At 42.4% G+C, this 20,849-nt stretch overlaps 1 protein-coding gene and 1 pseudogene across 1 annotated transcript in view; both read left to right on the top strand.

The window, feature by feature from the left end:
* LOC119394365 (mucin-5AC-like) overlaps window positions 1-20,849 on the top strand; it is a 382,950-nt pseudogene that overhangs the window by 347,146 nt on the left and 14,955 nt on the right.
* LOC119394362 (DNA-binding protein RFX7-like) overlaps window positions 3,004-20,849 on the top strand; it is a 32,801-nt gene continuing 14,955 nt past the window's right edge. Inside the window, 7 exon segments of the mRNA XM_037661663.2 lie at window positions 3,004-3,047; window positions 3,049-3,140; window positions 3,143-3,266; window positions 4,320-4,353; window positions 15,043-15,134; window positions 16,691-16,822; window positions 19,009-19,125. Coding sequence (XP_037517591.1) covers window positions 3,004-3,047; window positions 3,049-3,140; window positions 3,143-3,266; window positions 4,320-4,353; window positions 15,043-15,134; window positions 16,691-16,822; window positions 19,009-19,125 — 635 coding nt within the window.

The raw sequence follows: 20,849 nt of genomic DNA, 5'->3' as shown, positions 1-20,849 counted from the left end.
TTTAGTCTGGAAAGCAGGTGAGACTGCCAATATATGAGCTTAAATTGTTTCAGCGTTGTACATTTTGTCCTGGGTATGAGAATTTTCCATTTAGATGTAAGACCATGGGAAGGTTGTAGAGATGATCAATATCTATAGTTAAATTTGAAAGCACTTTGTATTGTTTCTACTTGTTTCATGGGCAAATGTAATCCTCATGAACACAATGTCCATAAATTATAAAGATGAAACTCCAAGGAAAATTTGTTCTTAAAACTCGGCACTTTTCCTGAACATCTGCCACGCAATGTGAAACATAGCTAGGTACAAGAAATTTTTAGCAACACCGAGGTTGTTTCTGTTGTAACATATCACAGTCTTATGATGTACCAAACTTCCACGGAAGTTTTCTTTCTAACGAATAGTCTACACAGACTTCATGGTTGCTGCAAGGCTGCACTTTGGAGCAAGCATCCAGACATCCATTACATACTTGTGTGTGGGCCCAAGTCGTTTCCAGCGAGGCTATCTATTGAAGAGGCTAAGAGCAGCACACGTAAAGGTATTAACATCAAAGCAACAAGCAGTGTTTTTCCTGCTTTTGGAACCTCCCTACAATACTCGCAATCGATTGCAAATATCTGGTCCCTGGTCTACATGCCTATTGCACAAGTGTACACATTGATTTGCCTGTAAAACTGCGCAGCGCCCTATGTTCTACAGATTTTTGGTCCTTCTTATCTATCCCGAAGAGGTGTATCAATTCGTCTTCTGTGAACTGTATGATCCTTGTGGACTCCCAGTGGATCTGGAGAGAACAAGCACATTGGAAATTAGCCGCAGGCTTGGATTATGTCTACTACTTGAAGCATGGCATTCTCCCACAATGGCTACAGGCCTCACCACGCACACAGATCATGTTAGTGTATCCTAGGAAACTGCTCATACCCGCTAGGGGGATTATCCACACAGTAGTTTTAAAGAAAATGCCGAACAAGAATTAAATGAAGCAATACTAACACTATGTAACAAAAAAAGGAAGGATGACGCAGATAATATATTACCTTCTGCTTCTTCAAATATGTCAATCAACTTCATTTGTTTCTTGATGAGCGCAGCAGATCGGCCTTTTGCTTTTCAAGCTGCTGTTCTTCTCCAAAAGCTCGGCCATGGCTTTGTCCTGTACATAATTCAGCGCTTCAATAGATCCATATATCGTCACCGCAGACCATGCATGCGATTTCAGGTACGCATTATCGATCAAGTTTAAGCCGGCGACGCACGGAAGCTTTCGATCGCACTCTTATCTCGAACCGCATCAAATCGCTCGGTCGCGATTGGCTCCTCGGCGCAAAGCGCGGGCGGGAGCCAATCACGATCCAGAAATTCGACCGGACTCATTCGTGTTCCGCATCAAATCGCTCGTTCGCGATTGGCTCCTCGGCACAAAGCCGCGCGGGCGGGAGCCAATCACGATCCAGGATTCGATCGGACTCAATCGCGATTGGAAGTGCCCCGAGTTACGGAGTTACTAAGCGCACATGCTCACGCAGCGACAAAACTGGGCAAGTTGGTTTATCTTCGTGGTAAAAGCAGCGCAAAAAGACGTACCGCAGAGAACGACACAAGCGCTTCTTCTTGGTACCGTCTTTTCGCGCTGCCTTTTACCATGATGCTCTGGGAATGCGTACTCCATGGCGTACTCGAGCACATCAGTCGTGGCGGAATGCCTGATAAAAAAAAAAAAAAATCGACGACGCGTATTTACCTCGCCACCAATCTCTGCGTCGAATAGTCCTTCGAGGACGACTTCTCAATCTCCGGTAGCTTGTCGCTGGTGTCCCCCATTGCTGATTCTGTCAACCCCGAAAGACAACAGGCGATTGAGATGAAAAAGGAACAGAACAGCACATTCTCTCCAACGGGCGGTGTGCGTGAGAGGCAAAAATGTGCGCGACCAAAATTGCACCGGCCCGTTCTGCAGTAAGGACGCTGCCAGGCGGCGTGAAATAAAACGAACTGGTGCAACAGCAAGCGAAAGAAAATGCCCGGCGAGTTTTATTTAGCCAACACGGTAAAAAAAAAAAAAAGTGCTGCCTGCATGCGTGGAGATGTGCAGGGGATGCGAGCCGATAGTAGAGATGAATGCCTGAAGCCATCAGCTGATCGGCTCACAATAACCAACTGCAAAGCCATGCTAATGCAGAACGAATGCCATGTCTCGGCGCTTGCTATTGCACGCAACACATATACCTCCTAAGCAATATTCGGTTATACTGACATTCCAGTGAGCCCACAATACGGGCACGCTGATACACCTCCGATTTTGGCCACCCACTACTCCAGAAAAAAAAAAAACGTGAATGCGCGGACGCGGTGCGGCTGCGCCTCTGGAATCTATGGCTATTTTGTATCTGCGAACGCGCGGTTGAGAATTAACTATTTATATTGAAGGTAACTGAGGTCCTTTTCGCGAACACGATACTTGAAATCCGCAGTGCGCATCACTCCGCCGTTCCGCTATGCATACAAAACCAATGCATGATTTTATTGAAGGCGCAGTACCAAGGGTGAAAGGAGAAGCTTTTAATTATTGTATTTTGCGACAGGAGAGCGCGCTTGCTGCGCAGCCGCGCAGTACAATCGATTGTTTAATGCAAGCACACACAAACGCCCGTAGCGAAATACAAAGACGAATGCAAAGCGAAAGTGGCCTTGTGCGCATGCGCGCTATCGACCGGCTTGAAACAAAACCTGGTCTGAATATGATGCGACGAAAAATTTCGTCAACTTAACGAAACGTCGCCAGTCTACTGCGATAATGTTTTCGCCATTATAATTATTTGGGAATTTGGTCGTAAAATCTCCGCCCCGTACACGAAGGCGGACACCTAGACGAGTAGGTTTGGTGACATCTTTTACGGCGTCCTCTAACAACTCGTCCAGCTGATTCCCGTGCCAAAAATGGTAATCGTTTTAAATAAGTGTGTCCTCTGCTTTAAACTTGTGAATCTAACTTAAATTATGGACCCTGCAAAAACGAAGACGTTGAAGCGAGAAAAAACGTCGGTCATCGGAAGTCGGCTGTTGCGTGAAAGACGAGCCCCCTGAAGTGGAAGCCGCGGACTGTGCTATTGACGTTAGTAGTCGTTTGTCGAACGGATTGATTTTAAAGAAAATGTGCCAGGAACTGAGAACATGGGCATGTTTTCTGGACCGCTGGAAGCCGAAGCAACGAAGCCGGTCAGGAACAACTGGATGAAGGCCCACATCGAGCAATCAATCAGGTGATGGCAGCTTCTCGCCTAACCTCTCGCGATGCTTAAGCTTCGAAACCGTAAACAATGACTCTTATTTCTTGCAGCGTGGCATCGTAAGTCATAGGTGAATAACGGTGCCTTTTGCATTCGCTAATAACAGAGGAGTCGTTCACGCCTGCCGCTCTTCTGGCGTCGTGAGCGAACTCGAAGCTATTGTGCTCCCAGCGCGAGCGTGCTTGCATGGCTTCGCCGCGCTGCGATGCAAGCGCGGCTGTCGCGAATTACCTGCTACGCTACGAATGTAGCGGCTCGCAATGAAATCGTCGCGAGTTAATTTGTGGCAGCTGCTGACGCTGACACATCAGCTTTCTCAAACCTTGTCGGTGTTTTGTTTGTGAACAGCAGAGAAAGGGAGTACAAAAAAGAAAAAAAAAAGAAACTAAGCTTCATTGTATGTGTGTTTCGGAAACTGCGCGAGATCTCTTGTTTTACCCTTTTCGTTTTTTTCGCTGCACCACGGACTATCGGATGCGGGTTTGTCGGTGTCGAGTGTATGAATTCGCCAATGGTCAACTTCCGCGCGTCGTCTCGCGCTTGAAGCGCGCCGCGAGCTATACGTGGTTAATCACGGCATCCCCAGCCGTCTTGTTCGCGCGGCTGTGTAAAGTAACGCCCGCTGCCGGCTGGCCGTCCGCTGGCGCACGTTTGCTGCGAAAATGTTTGTGTAGATGCCACGGGATCAAAATGTAGCCTTTTATTCTTTCTGTTGTCTTTTTTTTTCTCTCTCTCTTCCTTACCGAGGATCTCGGTAGCCTGCTGCTGCCAACGCGTTTGCGATTTTACGAAGAGCACCCCGTATATGTCATTTTTTAAGAAATCATCAAAAGATCTCGATGCTATCTCATGACAAAAGATCACATGCTGTTCTTCCGCTTTTCAGATCGGTGTAGCGTAAGTACAGTGATTGAAGTTTGACCTCTGAGTACTTAAATTTGGGTTGAATGAAGAGCATATAGATAATCATTGTAGTACAGACTCTTTTTTTTTTTTTAATTATCTAACCTCTTGCGTCTTTTACAGTGAGGAAGCAAGGAAAAGGATAGCGACTCTCCTCGTAAGTTGAAGCGCATTTTTCTGCATTTCGTCAGTGCCTGCATTTCATATGTGACTTATATGCTCACATGAATGCCTAAACCACATGGTTGACATTCATTGATTCGATTGTGATGAACTATGTTCAACTCAAAACAAAAGACATGTTTGAGAACTAAAGAAACTTTTTTATGCCTTTGAACGCAGTCATTTGATGACCTGTGTTTACCATATAGAAGTTCCTCCGAAAGAAATGTCTTGTGCGCTAACTTCAATGTTGCAGCTGCAGTTAACTGAGCTCGCAGTAGTACTTACTGTGTTTTTGGCATTCCTGCAGTGTACATTGTACGGCTACCTAGAGGTTAGCAGCTGTGAAGTCAAAAATGTTGCTTCTATTGTCCTAAATGTGCAATATTATAAGGAAAGATTGTAGTTACTCAAATCTGCAAGTCAATTCAAAAGCCTATTGCTATGCAGAGGTCGGCGTTCCTCTCTTAAAATCACAGAATATAAATGATTTCTTTTTTTGCTTATCGCTGCTCGAAGTTTGCACAAAATTATCCTAGAGACCACATTTTATAGTCTGTATCATTCAATATAACACCTCTTGCTGTTGCTTCCTTGGTTAATCGAGAGAAAACTTACTCATTGCTGTATGTGACATTTAAAACATGGCAGCCATGTCAACAACACGATGCAGCTGCAGTGAGCACTTATGGCCAACACGTGACAACACATTGCATTTGACAACAATCGCAGCGCAGCAACATATGACCTTGAAATTGGTTTCCATCAGACACTTGAGGACGCATCTGAGAGATGCCAACAATGGCAGATAAATTTAGTTTTTTTTTTACCAGCTCTCTCGAGGCCAATAATGGGGCAAGTGTTACATTGAAAGCAGAGTTGCCAGAGGCTACCGAGCTAACAAGCAAATAATCATAACAAAAGAAGCCCAAAAAAAGTGGCACGACTATCGAGAAGCAGTCCAAAAAGAACGTAAATTTTCCAATCCTTGGAAATGTTTTAAATTATAGTAAAAAAAATGTCACTCAAACACAAAAGGCAGTTGAAAAAATCACTTCATTTTGTACAGCCAAAATATGTGCTACTATGAACGAAACCACATACTTACTTTTTAACAGTGTTTCCAGGGTAGTCTCCATTTGGTTGAATGCACATTTGCCCGTGCATGATTAACGTTACTTGCTGATTCCCCCAACGTATGTTTTCAACATTCAACTACACAAAGTCATCGACAAACACGCTATTAGTGAACAAAAAATGCGCCATTCATGAACGTGATGGCCACTCAAATAACTATAATTGCTGGGAAAATGCAAAGAAAACCCAAAAAACGCGACAAGTAGCTGGAAAATTCTGCAAGCGACTCGGCGAGAAAAGAAGCCCAAATCCGCTTATATAAACAGAACTGGCAACTCTGATTTAAAGGTGCAGTTTTGCCGAAAATTGTGAGCAATAACACAGCAGCAAACGCAAATTTTTTTTCCCCACAATTTTAAGAGAAAAAATGCTAATTCGTATAAAAGGCCATTTCGCAACAACCCTATTATTTTACTATCTACTAAAGTGGTAAGCTATCCCTGTAGTAGTACTTACCAGGCATACATACACCTACCTTAGTTTTAATAGTTCAAGGCGGCACACCATTCAGCTGTCAACATGGGCAGGCTGTTGGCTCAGTTAGACTATGAATCAAAACTTCTTTTTTGCATTTGGGAAGACCCGTTTTGTTTTTTCTTTCTCGACACATAATGAGGTATCGTAGAAAGGATAATGTCATCTGTGAAAAGCCATCTTTCAACAAGCTTATGCTTAAATAATGGTGACACTTCAGAGCCTGTGCTTCGACAAAAAGACACCGGGTGCCAACATCTGCAATGAATGGGTCCCTTTATTAGTAATAGACATTGCCCTCTGTCATCCTTGTCTGCTGCATATTACCATCGTTATTAGTTGAAATTTTGACTTGGCACATTACAAGATGAATGGTGGACTTGAGGCAGTTATAGATCTCTTTGTATAGATCGTTTTTATCTTTATCATCCACGGATATGTCTGAAAACGTGACGCTTGTCGCCAATATTGTTAATTAACTCAGCCCTTCCTATAAATTTTGACTAGAAAAAAAGCGGTTTTGCCTCAGATCTCCTATTTTTGATAACAAAGAAAGAAATGTTGCTAAAATGGACCGCAGAACAAGCACTGAGTGATAGCTTACTGATAAAAAGATTGCTGCAATCGGTGGGTGATGCATTTGTACGTGTCTACCTGTTAGACGTATTGTAATCTTGTGTGCACTGACAGATGTTTGGGAATGACTGTTGAAGAACACATTTTACAAAAACAAAACTAGGGTGACATTGTTAGAAGCTGGTTAAACAAATTCAATTCTCTGGTTTTGCATGCGTGTTGTCGTGGAGTATTTCACATTGATTACGTGATCATTTTTGCATTTCGCCTCCACTGAAACAGGGTCACTGCAACTGAGATTGAACCGCGTGACTTAAAAGCTTGGAAATTCAGTATAATATCCACTAAGCTGCTGTGGCATGTTACGCGCTACTTGTCATCTGTTGCCTGCAATAATTAAAATGCAAAAGCATTAAAAATCTCGTTTCGCAGAAATTCCAGTGTCGGCATCATTGGTTGTGAGCGAAAAATTGGCGTTGTCCATGACCGAAAAATCGAGAAAGATGCAAATTAAATAAATAATAAAAATCTTACGTTCAAATGAGAATCGAATCCAGGGCTTCTGTGTGGCAAGCAGGTGTTCTACCACAGAGCTACGCCGTTGCTTCTCACTACTGCAGAAAAAAAAAACTATATGAATGTCATGTAGTGGAAGGAGTCTCCTTAATGCATGTAATATTGCTTGGCAGAAGTGTAGAATCGCGCCAGGCGTCAAAACATGTGAATTGCCCAACGCGTGGGTGTTTTAAAGGCCCTCCCATCACAAAGCACTCTCACATATTTAATCATCATCAGCAGCAAAAGCATCAACAAAATGAGCAGCTTCGTAGGTTCCCGTGCTGCCTTACGGATGCGTAGTAGGCCCTTTGCTGATTCGCAGAAGGAAAAATTATGGCATAGTGAACACTTCGAAACTGTACTTGCAGTAGGCATTCTAGGATAGTTTGAAACGACCAATGTTGCACGCACAAACGTTCGTTTTGATGCGGAACGGTTGAGGCATCCATCGAGAAACGAAACCAGGCTAGCAATTGAGAAGGCGAAGCACGCGGGACCCGATTACGCCATCGCGTCTACTCTTGAAGGCGAAGTTCAAGCGTCCTTCAAGTTTTTTTTATTTCACATGGCAGGATTTATAGAAGCACAAAATGGAATTGGCTCATGCTGTACAGTGTGGGTTGGAGACCTTTGGGAGAAGCCTTGGTCCTACGGTGGACACAAGATTTTATGGAAGGGATAATCCCAGGCTTGTATTGAGAGAAATCATATCCTCTGCTTGATTAGCATAAACTGTGCTGAACTGACATGCGCTGACCAACAGAAATGCCAGAACAAAGAAGCAGACAACATGTGGATCCGTGCCATCTACATCCCTTCCTTGCATCCTTGTTGATGAGTAGGGTTTTTTCTATTCACATTTACAACCATCTAGCCCCATACCTGGCTCTCCTAGCAGAAACTAATCTAAACCAGTACATAAGAGACATTGAACAACGAGAAAGTGTTTAAAACAGAATAGATGTTTCACTACATTGTAATAAATGCAGCAAGACCAAAATTTTACAGGGAACTCAATGAAACACTTCATTAAAACTAAATACTACTTACATATCCAGGAGTAAGAAGAAAAGATAGTGTGGATAAAATAAAAAAAGTATTTCTTACAACCCCTTAACCAATTTGTAGATGAAATGTTGCAGTCATGCAGATTATCCTAGCACATGTATTATTGCATCCTTTAGCTTGTCCTTTATTGTGTTCATTGATTTGTATTCATAGTGTTTTTTTTTTACTATTGTGAATGGCAGGAAAAAGTTCAGCTTACAATTTATAAGACTGTACATGAAAGGGAAGCCTTCGATCAGAAGTTTCTTGTTTTGAATTCTCGTATTAGCTAGTGCCCTTTCAGGCTTAACTTTACTGTGCACAAATTATGCATATATTTTCTTTACTGTATATACATTTCCTGTTGGGGATGCAACATGCATGTCAGATGTTCCTTAGCAGACATACTGAATCAAACACGGGAATTAGACTCAAGATGGATTGTTATTTTCGTGCCAAAATTAGCCTCAGAAGAAGGGATGACATTTAAGTCTAAACCACACAAGAAAAACAAAAAATCTGCTTTTGTCGCCATTATTTGAATGCGCTGCTCACAACAATACCAGCTGTTTGAAGGTTGTAGCCATTCATTTACATTAACATTTATGTGTGCACATGTTTTCTTCCTGTGGCAAAGCGCCTTAGAAGGAACGACTCTAAAGAGAAAAAATTAATTGAGCTGTATTGGTAACTATTTTTTTCTACAGTACCCCAAAAAAATTCGTTCTCGTAAGAAGCAGCACACTAAGCCACGAATGACATGGAAACAATACCTCGAAGTAGTGCATGAGTTCACTGCGTAGTCATACATTTTGAGGCCACTTCTTGATCTTGCCTAATCTTTCCCAGACTTTTTTTTTCTCCGGCATGTATAAATTGGAACCGCTTTGGCACTGATATTGTAAGCATTAATAACTGCCTTTTTCGTTAAGCTTTGATTAACATGTTATATCCCCGTAATTTTTACACTTTCCTGTTTGTTTTTTATGACACAACAGCTAATATTATTTAGAAAGACACTGTTGTATGTCAAATTATGTTTGTTTATTCTAATCGTCACAAATTTGATTTATCTACCATGTACCATATTTTTTACTGCTCTCCTCTGTAATTCCTCTGGTCTTGCGCATATGACAAATCAATCACTTAGTCAATCAATCATTCAAATCCTTATCTGTAAGGATGAATTGCACTGTATTATTAAGAAGGGGGCTAGTTGGTGTAGGATTATTACCAAAGGGGTGAAGCTCTAAAAGGATGACATGGAAGGACGACATGGATTTGCTGATAAAAAACACCTCTTCAATTTCTCGCTCCGTGAAGCAAATTTGCTGAAGCATGTGTCGCGAGGCCGTCAATACTGTTGCGTATTATTGAATTAGAGTTCCTCATTTCCAATCACTAAATCTCCCCTTTTCTTATCCTTTCGGATCACGTGTTTGTTTATATATATGCACGTGTGTTCTTCAGTAAATCTGAGTGTACAGTTAACGCTCTGCATGCGCTCCTTTTCTGTGTCAGTGTTTTTTATGCTGCATTTAATGATGTTGTCATACCAACTCGCCCAGCAAGACACCATTCTGAATAATGTAACAGTCTTATTCCACTGCCATTGCATTTTTGCATTTCATCAGTGGTACAAGCAGAGCCCCACCCAAATTTTCTCCAGCATCATCACTTCTTTGCGATGACTGATCAGAAAAAAATATAGTTGGTGAAAATGAGTTCTCACACTATACCAGCCAGAGTTTGACTTTTGAATCAATGGCTTGTAAAAAAATAGTAGTATACGTACTATTGAAGCAACTTTGAGAAACTTGCAGCGTTTGTAATATGATATATACTTCAAGCACTGCAAGTGTATTATAATATAAATATATGTGTAATAATACAATTTTTTAACATTTTAGAGGCCCGTGTACTGTGCGATGTCAGTGCACGTTAAAGAACACCAGATGTTAAAAATTTCCGGAACCCTCTACTACGGCATATCTGATAATCATATTGTGGTTTTGACATGTGAAACCTTAGATATTATATTATTAAACAACATTTGAGCACAAAATTGGCACACCCTGCGGTGAGGGAATACCATCCAAATTCGATAGCGTGGTACTCCGTGACTTAAATGTCATTAAGATTGAAGACATCGCTCAATCTCAGACGTAACCCCACTCGCTGTTATTATTCCTACACTTTTCTAAACATTCTGCTCTGCTCATTTTTACATTACATTGAAGTTTGCAAAACCTGCTTCAACTAGAAGTTTTCTGCCTATTACACACCAGAAAATTCTACCTATTAACACCAGAATTTTAAGATTCAAGCATAGCCTCATTCCTTGGGCAACCGAACATTGGAATGTTGTTTAAGAGATGTTTGGTCTTTGTCGACAAGAGAATTTGTAAAAACTATCAACAGCTACTGGCATTGTCTTTATGTTGTGTATGTATTCTGCAATGTTTGATTTTACCACACTCCTGTGGTAGCCTCGTTGCAATGTATATTAAAAAAAACCATTCCAGGCTTTACATCCATCACAGTACCTCCATCAATTTTCCGTCTGGTCTGCCTTGGTATAAAAAACAATTTTTTTGTGAACTATTTTTTATGCATCCACTTGAGTTCAAGATGTAAGATTTTGCTCTAAGGCTCCCATGTCATCTGTAAGGAGTGTTTTTTTTTTGTTGTTTATTTTGTTTTTTAACCAATGCTTTATATTAGTTGACCTTAATAATAGCAGCTGCTTCCGTGCTTCACTTTTTGCAGCAACCTCTTTTCATAGTTTGTCACTCTGGCTTGTAAAACAAGCTGCGTTGTTGATGTGGCAACCTCGTGCAGAATTCAGAAGTCAGGGTTAGACAAATTCTCAGAAATTCACAGAAGCATTTTGAAGCTTCAAAATAACATTCTGAGAGATTGTTATGAAAAAATGTTATTTGTCATATGACCCACTTGTCATTTTTATGTTGGTCTCTCGTTGAAAGTTTCTGAAGCGAGTCTTTCATGAATTTTTGAGGAAAAAGATGTTCTTAGTGAACTTCAAGTGTTTCACTGGAATCATTGTTAAGAATAAATGGCTGGACTAATCCTGAGCAATTAATAAAAAAAAAGTGGTTGATAACTATCAAATTAAAAGGCAAATCTAGTACCTGCTTACAGAGTACATGCTGAACTAACGTTAGATTTATATTACGAATAATTAGTTTTATGAGGCTTATTTCTTTTGCTTTTGGGTTTGCTTGTCACAACTCTTAGTTCAGTAGGCATGTTTTCAAAGGCCGCTTTCAAAGTAAGCAGTTCTCGAAACCACTTGGCATTAGTTATGCGACCATCTGCTCTTGCAATAAACTTTTCTACGAAAGGTCATCATCGTATACTATACTTGCATTTGGAAGACCAAAGAATCAAAATGGAGAAGTCATCTCGTTTTCTGCCTCTTATGTACTTGCTAGTCTCCTTCGCTGACCACACTAGGATGACATTTGGGCAAACGAATGTCATGGTGATCTGCCACTAAGCGGGATTCACGAGTTCCATTCCTGGCGCATTTTTTTATTTATTTGCAACATAGTCTTGCCGTTAAGGCATAATATTTGTATATCTGTGTTAAATGTGCGCCATTAGGCCGGTGTTGTGTATGAAGTGGAGAAGTGTCTTGTGGAATGTGTTGTCATGTATTAGTCGGTCTTTACTGGCAGCAAAATATAAAAATATCATATGCTTAGCCTTGCACGCAATATTAAAGGAGTACTGACACTATTTTGAGGCGTCATAAAAGGGACATGTTTCATCTCCTCGGCACGCAGTGTCAACACTGTCCACACACTGGAGCCAGGAAACACGTATAAAATATTTTAGTTTGTTTTTCAAGTTTCCTTCACCCAGAAAATCTGCAGGCCAGTCCCACCACAGTAGACATTATCATAATGAGTCAACAAAGTTTCTGAAATAGCTGTGGTAGTCGCTGGATGACATTTCACTCGTCGTTGTTCGCGTGCACGACGTGCAACTGACAGCAGATGACAGAGCTGCTGCTAGTACACCACAAGTTGCTGTCTCCACATGAGTTAGACCTATGTCAGACAGTGTTGAAACGTCACTGTGAAACATCCTCCTCGATATCGAAACTAAAAGGTTTTTTTTTTTTTGAGCTAACGGTATTAAAAATATATTCAGTGTGTCGAAGACACCACGATGCTCTTTTTAGGGTTCTCGACGCCAGGGTTTTTATTTAGAGGAGCGGGATATTAATTTCTTAAATTTGTCCTTTAAGACTTCTTTAGGGAGCTCTGAGTGACCAAAATTAATCATGAGCTCTTCACTGCGGTGCATGTCGTAGCCCAAAGAGTGATTTGAGACAAAAAATCTCACTTACCAATCTTCCATACCACCAGATAACTTATGCATGTCTTTAACCCTTTGCGGTCCGTTGTCGGGCAGCGCCCGACAACGCAACACGGCCGTAGCGGTCCGCTGTCGGGCCCCGCCCGACAAGGGTGTTCGTGGTTTAAATTTTGCTGTTTTCTCACCGCGAGTCGCGCGCATTTTTTGTATACATGAAGGGCCATCTCTTGAGGAATAAGTGAGCTTTGTTTGTTGAGGTTTTACTTTTTTGACACTAGGGTGCAGCACTATGATCAGCACGGGGCCTAGAGCGTACCCACTCGCGCGCACGGTTCGCTGAGAAGCATGGCCACGTTTTCACCGCGTGCGTTTTACGGCGGTGCTTTTAGCGAAAGCGAGGATGACTTTAGTGACGAAGAGAATTACGTGCCTCCACCAGACAGTGATGACAGTGATTCGACAGAAGTGAGTGACGAAGACGACGACGGCGGCGGTGGAAACCTGCAGTAATAACCCTGGCCTGCACACAGGGGAATGCTTTGAGCGGTATCATACGTTGCCCAAATATCACTAAAAGAGTTGCCTGCAGAATGCAGGAGCAAAAATAAATATCCTGTGCGTTTCTCTTCCACAGCTTGTGTTTTTATTCGCGGCGCCAGAAACTGGCGAAATAGTTTCGGACCGCTAGAGCCGGAAAGTGGGTAAAGGTTTTGGACCGCAAAGGGTTAAAGTATGCTGCAATTTTATGCGTGCTGTGAATCATAACCTAGTGAATATTTTTATTTGTTGACACACTTTAACTGCCTTTTTATTATTACTTCATACAATTGTTTGTGTGTGAGATTTCATGCCACTCTTTGGTACGTGCCTATTTATCCTAAACAAGTTAAAAACATAGAACTAAACAGATAAAACAGACAACAGGCAAAAAAAATATGTAGATTTTGCATAAACAGTACAGTGATCACATCTCTTGCAGGATCAGCAAAATGCAACGCATGCCTTTTTTTTTTCTTTTGTATTCATGATGAACAGTGGCATACAGCCACTGCAATGAAGTTATCATTGCCTTATCTGTCGTTACCACAGATGACATGTACACTGTGGTCTAATGTTTACAAAATGCCAAATTTTAATTACTGGTTAAAGCTGAGTTTTAACACAAAAGCCTCCACTCTATAATCACTTTATCAGTGCGAAAAATCACTTTAATGTAATGCACCAGATGGAGTACCTTTTGTTACAAAGTTTATAGCTTAAATTACTGTACTCCTGATTTGTTCCAGACAAAACACACTAGTACTCAATTAATAACAGTAATTAGTACTTAATAATGTGCTTAATCTGTATTTAGTTGGTGTGCTTAATTAAAGTAATGCACCATACCGGCATCTGAAATTTAAGCCTCAACAAGCAAACAGTTCAGTCCGAAGCTTACCTGTGAATAGTTATGAATTTATCGCAAAATAACGAATTTTTGAAACATTTCTGATTTTTGTGGCACTAACATTTTGTGGGTTTTTACTTGCCTTGGTTTCAGGACAAAATGACTTTCAAATGAATACTGAGCAATTTTTGTAGAGCTTGATTTTGCAGACCCACTCAAATGTTTGGATCTGCTCATGCTGCCACTGCCTGCTCTGCAGAAACAATGCATAACTGCAGCTGAAATTTCAACTGAAGCCACATGAAAATTGCATGAGCAATCTTCGTAAAACTGTTTCATTTCGTCATTGCACAGGTCATTCTAGCTATAGTACTGTAGCAGTGTATCTGTTGACAGCATTCTCGGGAAGCAGAGCCTGCACTGTTTTAACGCCCAAGCATTGAAGCCTCACTATGAGCGAAAAATGCGGGAGCAGCATGCGTGAGTTGTAGGGCCACAATCGCAGGCACCCCGACGTAGTAAATGAAGAAGGAGACAAACGAATAAAACACACTAAACAATATTAGTAAATAAATAAATACAACCAAATAAATTTTACCGATTTGAGAGGCGTCTACGGAATTCGATGACAGAACATCTAACATATGCACACTACTGTGCCTAATATGCCACGGACGCATGTGTCGGCAAGGTGGATAGAACACCTTAAGGGTTTCCTTCATGTAAGTTATTGCGTTGGTACGTTTGACGTGGTTTGCGTAGTGGGACGCAACAACTCGCGCAGTGCTTCCCCAGTTTACAGTGCGGCCAATAGACGACGTACTATGAAATTTCGGCATTTTGCTTGGGCATTTTATTCCAGTTTAGTTCACCAGTGAATACTTCCGGGTATTTGTACTAAATGGTGAACAGTTTGAGTACTAGAGCAGTTGTCGGTATCTTTCAGAAAGCTTTTGGTTGTTTTTGGTCATTGCGTCTTTCAGATCGTAAGGTTGACAAGTCTGCAGGAGATGTGTGCATCATTTGCCTTATACGTTATTCTGCGTGATTCAACGAAATCTTGGACTGTAGCCGCTGGTGGGGATGTGCGTGATGCAAATGTAACAGCGCATGTCTTGTACAAAATATGATTATTCTGTCTCTTTCCCTTTTTTGCAGGAGGATGTCGGCCAGCTTACAGACATTGAGAAGCTATTTCTTTACCTCCAGCTTCCCACTGGGACTCCCATTGACACAGACCCTCTTAAGCAGTGAGTTTTTGTTGACAAATGTTTCGGCCTCAGGGGTGTACCGAGGGTGAAGACCCAGGTTTCCTTTTCAAAGGGGTTCTGACTTTGAGGTGCTGATTGATAATGACAATTATAATGATCACGTGATTCCTTACGATCAGCAATAATGCAAATTTGAGTCCCACGAAGTGTTGTAATTGGATAGCAACGGATGGGAGTCGTGAACTTCTCATGCACCGCACATAAACTTCAACAGGCTGGTCAAGACATCGGACATCTCCCCTGGATTCGTGTACATGGGCACCCATCTGAAAGCTGAGGCAAATTTTAAGAAAATAACGGCAGTGCACAAAAAGAGAGTAACTGGAAGAAGTGTTAACATCAAGTCTACGTCTTGTAAACTTAACACAGTGCTAGTTAAATTTAGCAAACTGTGATCGAAGTTGGCGCTTTGTCTTGTCTGTTTCTTCTTGTTTGCTGTCCATCATCCTTCAAAAGTGCACTAAACAGCCCGATCATCTTTGTGAAACGCTCGCAGTATTGCTTTAAAACTAATTGGTGGGCATATTTTTTGTTATTATCATTCTGTTTTAATTTTTCCTTGCTCAAGCTTATCCCAGTGTGTGTACACTCAAACCTCGTTATAACAAAATCGCATCTGACACGAAAATAAGTTCATTATATCCAAAAATTCGTTATAAACGTATATTTGTAACACTGTATCTATGACAAGCTTATTCTTCATTTACTTCGTTATAACCGATAATTCGTTATATCCCAGTTCGTTATATCGAGGTTTAAGTGTATTTATACAGTCTCTCTCCAGTCCCTAGCTTGTGCTGTTCTCAAAAGGACGAAAGAGAAAACTGATTTCACTTGTATTAGTAAGTTGCCCTTTCACAATACCAAAAATGTCACTCTTGCTGTGAAAAGATGCTCGGGAAGCCAGAAAATGCACAGAAAGTAAAGGAGGTCAGTGATGCCACCTTGAAGTTCTCAAACCAGCTGGCCTTGACATCACAAATTTTGTCGCCGTCTGCTAAGGCCTGTATCATTTTTATTGGTAATAATGGGTGGCATTGTTTTCTGAAGGAGCCAGAGGCTTAGAAACGCAAATTTGTGGAAATTTTGTTTGGTCACGTGGCACAGAGGCCTAACAGTATCAGTGGGGTGCGATGTGTGAACGCTTGCAAAATTTCGGCGCAACCTTGTTTATGTGCGGCTGCAAGTTAATGAACTCTGTGATTGAAGTTGCTGACACTGAGATTGCCGACTTTAATAACAAGGCATTGAACTGGGCTAGCTGGTTCCTCAGGTGTTCATTTCTTTCATTTGTAACGGCCAGCCTGTCCCGTCGTTTTCCTCTCATTCTTTCTTGTGTTTTCTGCTGGTGTTTTATCCCTTCTGACTTAGTACTATATCATTTTTCTCCACATTGGGGGTTTTCTTGCAAAACGTTGATTCCGGCACAGCTCACCGGACCAGAAATGTGAAACATGGTGGTATGTTGAAGACGGATCTTCCTCAGAGTAAACTTCCTTGCTGGCGCACTGCAAGTGATGTCATAATGTGCGTAGGAAAAGTTCGGGCAATCCGCTGGGCAAGAAGGCAGATGCGGAGGTGGCGCAGACTTACACCTGGATTCAGAGCCACCTCGAGGAAGACCCTGAGACATCGCTGCCGAAGCAAGAGGTCTACGAGGAGTACAGGTGAGCGAAAGGCCACCGGCTGTACCCTTGGCCGTGGTACACAATTCTGACAGGGTTACCACAAAATTTGAACACGCTTGCTTGCGAGCATTAGGGGAATATTGGAGAACCCCATGTGAACAAATTAAATATCATTCACTGACCACATTATCATATCGGTGATCCACGTTGGAGTATGGGCAATAACTCAAAACAGTGGGCATAAAAATGGTCCTTTCATCTTAATTACAATTGAACTTTGGCAGAGGCATTAAATAAGCAGATACTATTATTTCAGTACCTGTAACTTCACAGGTTGTTTGGGACTGGCCAATAACTGCCCTTAGTTGCCTGTAATGTCAGTATGATAAAAAGAGCACAAAATAATGTGAAACAAGTGCTTTCTCTGTGACCTTCTTCATTTGTTTAATGTTATTTTGCACTCTTTTTATCATCATGAATTACCAACTCGCCCAACTATCCATTCTTCTAAGTAGTATGAGTACCTGTAATTGCTTGTATTGTGCCTGTAATTTCACAGGTTCTGCATCTGCCAGTATAGCTTGGGATGGTGCCCAGCCAACCCTAGGTCACGTTTCAATGTTCAGCATGGTCCACTGTAAGATAATGTTGTTAACTTAGAGGATGTGAAAATGTTTTCCCTCTGGCAAGTATACAACCGCCCAGCTTTGCGGAAGCTAACTTGTGGATGGGGGTGTTAACACATTTCTGCACATCTGTGAAATAGCACACTGACATAGATTCAGCGGGCACATGAAGCTAGAGTGCCAGCACACGGGCACCCTAGCACATTAAAGTGTTTTTTTTAACAGCAGATTAAACTGTAAGGAAGCAGTGCTTAGTGGCAACATGCATGTGCATGTGATGCTGGCAGAGGCATTGCAGACGTACGGTGCACTCACTTGAATCCAACAAAAACTGTCCCCGCTTCATTGTCTGCTTTGGTGCTAGCACTATCCGAGTTCCAGCAAAGATAAACTAGGTTCTGGGCACTCATTTCACTTATTACACCATGTAGTATGCATGGCTGCTGACTGGTGACATGGGGGATAAGGTGCACTGTTATTTTATGCATACGGCCAAAAATTTCAATTACATCACATGAGTGCCACAGTAGCAGACAATGTGCTGGGAACACAACCCTACTGTGCTCTTTGCACCTGCACAGTGCATGTTCAGTGCTGCCACCTTTGCACATTCACATATTTCATGGAATTAACCTCTATGCAATATGTGGATACGTTGGAATGTATACACAGATCCGGAATGAGAAGCTGTCACATTTCGACTGAGTGTATACCGTAAAATTCTGAGCAAGCACCCCCGCCCGAGCAAGTGCTCCCCTCCCTTTCTTGGGATATTTGAAATAAGCACCAATGACCGAGCAAGCCCCCCCCCCCCTCTTAACCCTCCTCCCCTGCATCGCTTGTGCAAAAAGAACCACAAGAATGAATAGACTGAATGCATAGGTAATGTTGTTTATGAAATTGCATAGTCATGTGGCCGGCCATATATTGGTCATTGTTCACCGGGTGTGCCATATCGAATGCACCAGGTGGTTCGGAGAATGGTGCGCTGCACGCCGGGCTCTCTGGTGTCGGCCATGCACTACCGCAGGTCTCTGCAGGCCGAGTGCACGGACTTAACTTTTGCGTCCGACTCTGAGGAGTCTTTTGACGAGTTTGATAATGACGAGGGGGAATAAAAACTGTAAATAAATAGAGCATTTCATTAGAAACATGAATGGGCATTTTTTTATTTTTAGTGGCTCTCCCGCCGCCATCTTGAATTTCAGTCCGGGACCAAGCAAGCGCCCCCCACCTCCTAAATCTGGTCGCATTATCCTTCACCATAGGGGGGGCCGCTTGCTCAGCATTTTACGGTGCATACTCGGTGGACATGTACAAGCTGTCACACTTGCACATTCGCACTGTGTTTAGTCCTAGCTGTACACAAATACTGCAGTCGAACCTCAATATAACGAAACCGTACCCGCAGCCGAAAACGTCATTAAACCGCGAGTTTCGTTAAGTCGAGATCAGAAGCACCATAAAAAGCACTGGCTTTGCTGCGCGTGGAAAAAAGTAATGCGTGATAGCAGACGTGCACAAACGCATTTAAGCATGTTATGAGGTTGCTTCCCATATGTTTGGTTTACCATGGTACGATATGATTTTGATGCGCAGGAGTTTCTTTGAGAAGAACAAGATCGAACCACTCTGTGCTGCTGACTTTGGCAAGGTCATGAAACACGTGTTCCCGTCAGTAAGACCACGACGACTCGGCACGAGGGGAAACTCTCGGTAAGTATTTTCACTCGGTACGTTTTCAGTGTGTGGCATTTCTCACCACATTGCTGCAAGAGCATGATTCTTTTTTCCTTTTTCCCACTGTGTTGTTCGCATTTCCCGTGTCAACACTTGAGTGTGTTCGTGAAATCATTCTGTGAGTATAAAAAGGGGCAAATTTTGGGTCAATATCACCAGTGAACTGTTCTTTTTTAGGCCTTTTTTCTTGCGTAACATTCTACTGCAGTCATGCAGGTTGCAGGTTTTAGTAGAACATATTTGTTAATATCATGCGATTTTCAATTACATTAGAATTCTGAGTTTGTCAATTTAATATAATAACATGGATGATTCCTTAGAGAATGCGCAGTGCTTCTTGGGCTGAGGAACGTTCATTACTCTTGTTAAAGAGCCAGTAAACAACCCCGAGGCACAAAAATTGTAACGAAGAGAAATGTGCGCACTTTTTCTATGTGAACATGCTGCCACAAGAATTTTGTGAGTGTGTGCTATAATAAGGAAGTTACAGGGGTTAGAACATCCGTTTCAACTGGTTTCAAATTTTCGCATTACCTCGCCACCCTTCTCAGCCACAGGGAGGGGAAGGCATAGCCCATCATCGTGACTCCTCCTACTTCGGCAACGTGACACGACGTCGGCAATTGACGTCATCGGCGAGCTCAATCAGTCGCAATGCACTTCCGCTTGCTGCTGCTCCTGGTTGTCTATTGTTTACATTGTCGCACGTGCTTCGCAACTCGACGGGCAGTTTTCGGCTCTTCGGTATTTTTTAACCTTTGTGACAGTTCACAATGCAGCAGGAATGCATGCTTGCTTTCCAAGACGACAAAGGGGCGCGAGAGAAAATTGTGGAGAACCCCGCTTGCCGCACGTGCAATAGAGAAACTAAGCAAGCGTGACCCGTCCGAGCTACCAGAGATTCCCCCTCTCTCTGCTCAATTTGCAGCCGACAACTGAACAACACTTCCTCCACGTGTTTGTTGCTCTTGTCGAATGCGAAGTGTCTGCAGGTGCTACGCAATGTGAGACATATACGCGCAACAACCCGACAACTGCGTAGCCGAAACCGCATCACCGCAGGGCCAAGAAACAAGGTGCAGTTTCGTAGCAGTGGGTGGGAACAGGAACTTACGTTAACTTGTTGAGACCGTAGAGCAGTCGACGAGCTCAGTGGTACATCAAGTTGCCCATGGGCAAGTTTACGTCACTGCGCGTACGAGGGGATTGGTCAGGCGAAGGAAAGAGGCACGGGAATTGTTTTTCGAAATGGAGGGTCTGCGCGGCGCTGTAATATTCGGAAAATGGGATTGCCGTGGTCTACTGTACAAATTGGTGAGCTTGTTTGGGGGGTATAAAAAAAGTCTGAGCCTGTTTACTGGTAGCAAAACAGCCGTTTGGGCTAGTTGGTAACGGTTCATACCTTTAAGCACTGTGTGCATTGAGTTGAACATTTTTAAGTGACCCCAGGTGTCAGAGAATTCAATCTCAACAAAGAGCATGTTTATCGAATTCAGGTGCAAGCAAAGAGCTCTGTCAGCTTCATCTGCCGCTTGTTAAGAAGTGTTGGGGGTTGAAATCCAATATCTTTCAGCAAAAGTGGCCTTCATTTCTCCATTCATTGCTTCGGCGATAAATTTGGCCTTTCCTCAAGGCACAAAACTTTTCTCTTGTGAGGTGCACCACTCCCAAACTGATGAGCACAAGAAACCTTTACACCC

This window comes from Rhipicephalus sanguineus, chromosome 5 (assembly GCF_013339695.2).
Source record: "Rhipicephalus sanguineus isolate Rsan-2018 chromosome 5, BIME_Rsan_1.4, whole genome shotgun sequence".
Classification (NCBI taxonomy): domain Eukaryota; kingdom Metazoa; phylum Arthropoda; class Arachnida; order Ixodida; family Ixodidae; genus Rhipicephalus; species Rhipicephalus sanguineus.
This window is presented reverse-complemented; position numbering and strand designations above follow the sequence as displayed.